A 6204-nucleotide genomic window follows, 5' to 3' on the forward strand; every position below is an offset into this window, starting at 1 on the left:
CACAATTAAAACAGCTACAATTTTGGAAAATTATGTACAAACCCTATATTTTCTCCTTTTGATTACATATAAATACAAATTAGCTATTCTTCTAAAAAGTGGTTATAATAGTAAATAAATACAAAATAAGATTCTGACCATTATACTTCATGTGCTGGGATTAAACCCATATAAAATGTACAACTAAAATACATTTAAAATCTTTAAAAGGAATAATTCTCTGATTAAAATATTTGTTTTCCCAACTTTTTTTGTGGACATAAATATATTTTCAAAATAGTTGTATTTTTTTTTCCATTTCATTACATAAATAAAGTCTTCATTGGGAAATATTAAAGTGTCAGCTTTTTTTGTATTTCTAATATATTTTGCTGTGTTAGCGGCACCCACAACCCTCCACAACCATATCTTGATAGTTCTTTAATACAACTTTTTCGTTCTCGTCAAGGTAGAGCATGGAAATAGCACTCAGTTCTGTCGGAACACAGCAAGCCTTAGGGATTTTGGAATTCACGGAATTGACCAAAGTCTGAACAATGGCATGGTTTGTTGTGTTTAGATGATCTGCCAATGGAAAAGGGCATTCCCCATGGCAGTAAAAGGCACCATATCCTGGTGGGGCAACAATCCAGTCATTCCACCCCACATCATTGAAGTCCACGTACAAAGGATGTCTTTTGCAACTGGATTTGTGGCGTTTGCGCTGTTTGTGTTTTGCTTGGCGTTTCTCTCTTTTATGGAGAGGGTGTCCCTTGCCATCATGGCCGAAAGTTACTAACAACGGCCGGAGTTGAGACCAGCTATCTTCATCCTGATGCAAAGACCTGCTAATCCTAACGTGCCTCTTGGAAACACTGCTCTCATTGTCCAAGTGAACCACCTCTACTATAAACCCATTATTAGGCTGTCTATGTGCAATCCACCTCATTACAGCTGGTGTTACATCAAAGCTTTCCCATTTACTTGCATTCTGATGCACCAACCTGGTGTCCAAAAGTCTCGCGGCAGGGTCCTTAGAAGTGGCTGTGGCTGGCTTTATAATTTCATAAATATTAATACGGTGATGGTAGCTGCTATTGTTCTCAAAGGTTTCCTGCACCTGCTCCCGAAAAATCTGAAGTTCAGCCGAGGTGAGAAACTCCTCGTTAGGGATGGAAGTTAAATTAAAGAAGAAACGCCGTGCTGTTTTCCCACTTGCTTCTGGCAGCTCTTCCCAAGCTTCTAAGTTCATCAAAGAGGGAAAACAAAAACACCATCAGTAACCGAACAAGCAGCAAAAACGTGAATTACTCTTCGGCTGGAAACTTTAAACAGTGTAACGCCACATGTGAGATTTGAAACTTTTACAAAAAAAATACTGCTTCCCTTGTCTCTGTTTATTTATGCAAGCATGTATAGCATGAAGTTAAGAATACTTCATTCATTGTCAAGCCTTTTGATCCAATTCTGGTAAACTCTGCATTCCAGGTGGTTATAATAACGGGTAAGAAATGTGAAGCATTACTTTGGAATTCAAGGACATTAGCAAGAAAACTTTAGCACTGTAGTTAGTGGAGGTCTAATCAGAATAATTAAAACTGATTGAGGATTTAAGGTAATTACTGCATTTCTGGTTTTTTCAAAAATATGGCTTTATGTCAATCCCTTAAACTCCATTCCAAAAATATTACTCCACTATTTAGATTTACAAATCTTAATATACAGATTTTGGGTCCTAATTGGAGACTAGGAACTCCACATCTGTGATGGTATTTTATGAAGCATACCCTACTATTTTACTCTGAATATCCATAAAAGGTGGCATTTGTATTGATTTTTTTTTTCTGCTGAAACTCAGGGGTGGTACTATGACAATGAAACGAGTTTATTCTAAACAATACAAATGAGAAATGGTTTCCTAAAGTTTATCCTGTTCTCTCCCCCACCCCCAAATACTAAACATTTTGGGATATTTGAGGGGGGAAATGCACGGGTTTGCGTGTGGCTCAGACCATGTGTGTAGCCCTATAAATTATAAACAAGAGTATTAACAAATAAGCCTTTCCAAAAGTGTTTTTTAACTTTGGTGATAAATATGCTGGACAACAATTCAATCATCTTATTAGCTGAAATCATTACTCTGGTGAGTAATTCTTACTCAAGTGATTAATCCCATTGACTTTAATTTCAATTTCTTATATGAGTAAGCATTATTCATCAAAGTTTCTGGATCCAGCCCAAAATTTATAAATATATACAGCTGTATTGTAATTGTCTACCTCAAAACATGGACTCTTGTTTTTTTCATCAGTCAACAGGATTTCCAGGTAGCTAGATCTGACCAATGGTTTTAAGGCAAGTGCTTTGAGTTTTTTTTTTTTTAATTTGTTGCATGATTACTTAAATTGCAGATTTAAGCTATAAAATGTGCTTTTGTAGAGTTCCAACTTTTGTAGACTCTTCCCCCCCCCCCCAATCATGTATAGTTTTACATTCAGAAATGTTTTAGCATGAATGAACCATGCACTGGATTTTCCCCCATTCATTATGAAGAATTTACTTTCACACACAAGCACAAACCACAGTGCAAGGTTAGATTTCACCATTAATCTTCTTCCTCATTATAAGGCTTCCCATCAGACAATATAACGACTGATCTTAGGCCACTTCCTTTGTATACCAACTTAATTAAATCCTAATAAAATTTCTTTCGTCACAGCTCCATGTTATAACATGTGGAGTCTGTATTTTCATTAAGTTTACAGTGAGAGTACAGCATGCCACCACTGAAGACTAATAGCTAGAAGTTATTTACAAGTTCTGGAAACTTTTTTTTTTTGCGAAGAGCAGATGGGCAACATACAAACCACTAACTGTACAAGTCTATCTGTGTCAGATTAGATACCCCAGTTCAGCTATGTTATGCAAGTTTATTTGTCCATCCATGGGCATACAACTGGTAAGCCAATTAACTACAAAATGGACAAATTTTAAAAGGAAGAAACTCATCCAGGAAGTCAAGATCATCATCTTTGTATGCATTTAGTAAGCATCAAAGATAGGAGTGTTAGCTGTATGTAACAGCTAAATGTAACTAGTTTTTAGAACTTCTACATATAGGGCTCCAGTTATACAGGAGTGATCTAGTTAATTGGATTCAAACTCTCAGAAGCTGGAAAGCTTTCAACAAATAGATTTATGTGCAAACGTTTAACAAAGCGGAGAGATGATGGGTACTAAAAGTTTGTTGAACAACTGAATAGCTTTACTTTACTACATTTACTTTAAGCCACAGACACTCCAGTTCTTGTAAGTACCCATTTTACCTACTTTTAAAATGCATTCAGCATCTTAATTAAGAGATGACCACGTTGCCTGAAGGCTCAGGTGCACATGAAGTCCAATGACCAGCTGTGGCAATGCTTTTATCAACCTGTTTTTTTTTTTTGAAGGCTTACCTTAGATCTACACTAAATCTATCCTAGATTCAAACCCAAAACAAGAAAGTCATTGTGCAAACAATACAATTGATTGTTGCATTGATCTCTCCCAGGGATTAGAAACCTTCCAAAAACCTAACCCAGATCAACTGGGCGACTTTTCTGGTGTTTAGCTTTTATTTTTGAAGGCTATTTGTGGGAATTCTTAATTTGAACCCAAGCTGTAAAAATAAAATGAAAACTACACATGGGATGAAGGGGGCTCAGGGGAGACAAGCGGGAGGAAATTTTCGGAATAAATGCCTCAGAACATTAATTACATTGAAAGGACTGCTTCGATGAGGGTGTTTAAAACAACCACCACCAAACAAACAAAAAACGTGACTACACCGTTCTTGTGAGTTTAACAAAACTTATTAGCAGCCAAACATTCACTATTCGCAAAAGAAAAAGGAGGACTTGTGGCATCTTAGAGACTAACCCATTTATTTGAGCATAAGCTTTCGTGAGCTACAGCTCACTTCATCGGATGCATAAAGTGAGCTGTAGCTCACGAAAGCTTATGCTCAAATAAATGGGTTAGTCTCTACGGTGCCACAAGTCCTCCTTTTTCTTTTGCGAATACAGACTAACACGGCTGCTACTCTGAAACCTATTTGGAAAGATTTCCACACACATACACACACACCCCCCTCTCCCCACCCCCTTTTTTTTGGGGGGGGGTCCAATGCTGATGGTACACACACACACACCCCAACCACACAAGACCTGCTCACACTCACTCATCTACACAATACTCCTGACAACTGAACACATGCTTAGGACCCATAGCTTAGGACCTACCAACCCCGCCCCCCCCACCCCAGTCCACACACACTCTCCCCCAAACCATATCCTCCCACCTCTCCCCGCTCCTGTAGGGGAAGGGGCAGCAGAACCCGCACCCGGAGCTCCCAAGAACCGCTGGGGCGGGGAGGGCGATCCCCAGGGGGGCAGCGCAGAGAGACCCCCCCTTACCCACCCCAGCCCAGCGCAGAGACCCCCCCTCCCCACCCCAGCGCAGCCAGCCCCGGCCCCTACCTTCGTGGTGGAAGCTCCTGACCGTGTTGGCGCGGCTGGCGGCTCTCTCCAGCTGGTGGCCCAGGGCGGGGTGGCCCAGCTGCTGGCCCGCCTGCAGGCGGTAGAGGTCCAGCATGTAGGGCGGGATCACGGCGCTCTTGCTGGGGCTCGGCCGCCGCTTCAGCCCCAGCATGTTGAGCAGGCGCAGCTCGAACTCGCTCAGCAGCTGCTGCGGGGCGGCGCGGCCCGAGTCGCTGAAGCGCCGCCGGCCCACCTCCGGGATGAGCCCGGCCGAGCCGCCCAGCAGCACCTGGTACAGCAGCAGCGCCAGCAGGGAGCGGACGGCGGCCACCATGGTCAACCTGCGCGGAGAGGGGCGGGATGGGGGGCAAGTCAGGGCGGCCGGCGAGGGGCGCCCACTCCCGTCCCAGCACCCCGGCATGACCCACGCGGCTCCGGGGCCCGATCCAGAGCTGGCTTCCCTGGGGGGGGGGCGGGACACACACACACACACACACACCCCGTGGGCCCGGTCCTGCACACCAGCTATTGCTCCCCCTGCAGAGGGAGGCCGAGGGCACGGCTCGGGGCCGTGGAAACGGATCTGCCCTGTCCACACCGGGTCACACGTCCTGCTCTCGGTTACACCTGCAGCAGCTCCACCGCCTCCCGAAGGGACTCCTGATCCCAGGCCGGATCCAGAGCCCCCCCCGCCCCCATGGGCCAGGCCCTTGCACAGCAGAACCTGGCCCACAGCAGAGCGGAGCCCCGCAGATGGAGAGAGACAGGGCACCTCTGCGCACAGCGACTGGCTGCGGACAGGAACCGCTCCGGCCATCTCCATGTCGAGGTGGGATCCCACTAGGGCCACGGCCAGCTGGTTCCAGAGAGGGGTGTTAGCTGGGTTAGGTTGGTGGTTGCGGGGTGCTATAGAAAGATGGGGGGGCATGCAAGACAAAGAAGATCGGGGGGCGGCTCAAGGGCTGGGCCAGCCTGGACCTGGATGGCCAGGCTAGTGTCACCCCTAGAAAAAGCCCTCCCCCCCCCCGCACACATCATCAGTGGGGTGTGAACAGCCACCCTAAAGTAGCTTCCATGAGGGCTGCACGGAGGCGGAGTGGGAAGGCTGCACGTGGGGACTGCAATGTGCCGATCCGCCGTGGGGAGAAGGGGGAGTAGCCGCGTCCGGTCGGAGCCCCGGCGGGACAGGTGTGCAAAAGCCAGAGGCTCGCGCGGGGCTCGCCCAGGTGCCCGGCCGCCGGCCCAGCCGCCTCGCTTACCTTTAGGAGCCCGCCGATCGCCTAAGCAGCGGCGGCAGCGCACCGGGGCCCGTCCATTGACACGGGCTCCACATAGAAAGCGTCTGGCCCGGGAAGAGCGAGGGGGGGGGCTCCCCGCCGGGTAGCGGGTTTGTATCCGTTGCAAGCACCTCCCCAGCGGCGTGCGGGGGTTGCGATGCGGCACCCCCGTGGGGAGGGAAGGGGGGGGACGAGAGTTATTTTCTCCGGGCACGGTTCAGCAGCTCCGGGGGGGTTGGGGGGGGGGGAAGCTCTCAGAAGCAAGAGGGAAATAGTCCCGCTACGTCCTTAGCCAAAGCCACCGGCGTCCCTGCCCTGGGAGACACTGGGCGGCTGCTGGGCTCGTCGCCCGCTTCCTTTCAGCGCTCTAACGCCCCCGCGGCAGCCCATCGCGCCTCCTGGGAGTCATCTCCGGGCAGCGGGCTCGG

The 6204-nt window shown here is 47.6% G+C and overlaps 1 protein-coding gene across 1 annotated transcript; it reads right to left on the reverse strand.

Annotated features, from left to right (window-relative positions):
* Nucleotides 1-359: 359 nt before the first annotated feature.
* BMP2 (bone morphogenetic protein 2) lies at nt 360-5864 on the reverse strand. Its single transcript, XM_077812059.1, has 3 exons — nt 5759-5864; nt 4500-4840; nt 360-1221 (listed from the first exon to the last, which is right to left on the reverse strand). The coding sequence occupies exons 2-3, from the start codon at nt 4831-4833 to the stop codon at nt 377-379; spliced, it is 1179 nt and encodes a 392-aa protein (XP_077668185.1). The 5' UTR covers nt 4834-4840; nt 5759-5864; the 3' UTR covers nt 360-376.
* Nucleotides 5865-6204: the final 340 nt, after the last annotated feature.

This window comes from Eretmochelys imbricata, chromosome 3 (assembly GCF_965152235.1).
Source record: "Eretmochelys imbricata isolate rEreImb1 chromosome 3, rEreImb1.hap1, whole genome shotgun sequence".
Classification (NCBI taxonomy): domain Eukaryota; kingdom Metazoa; phylum Chordata; order Testudines; family Cheloniidae; genus Eretmochelys; species Eretmochelys imbricata.

Coding starts and splice junctions, on each gene's coding strand:
- BMP2 (XM_077812059.1), bottom strand. CDS start 4,833: ATGGTGGCCGCCGTCCGCTCCCTGCTGGCGCTGCTGCTGTACCAGGTG. Junction 1,222..4,499: donor CAGGAGCTTCCACCACGAAG/GTAGGGGCCGGG, acceptor TGATGAACTTAG/AAGCTTGGGAAGAGCTGCCA.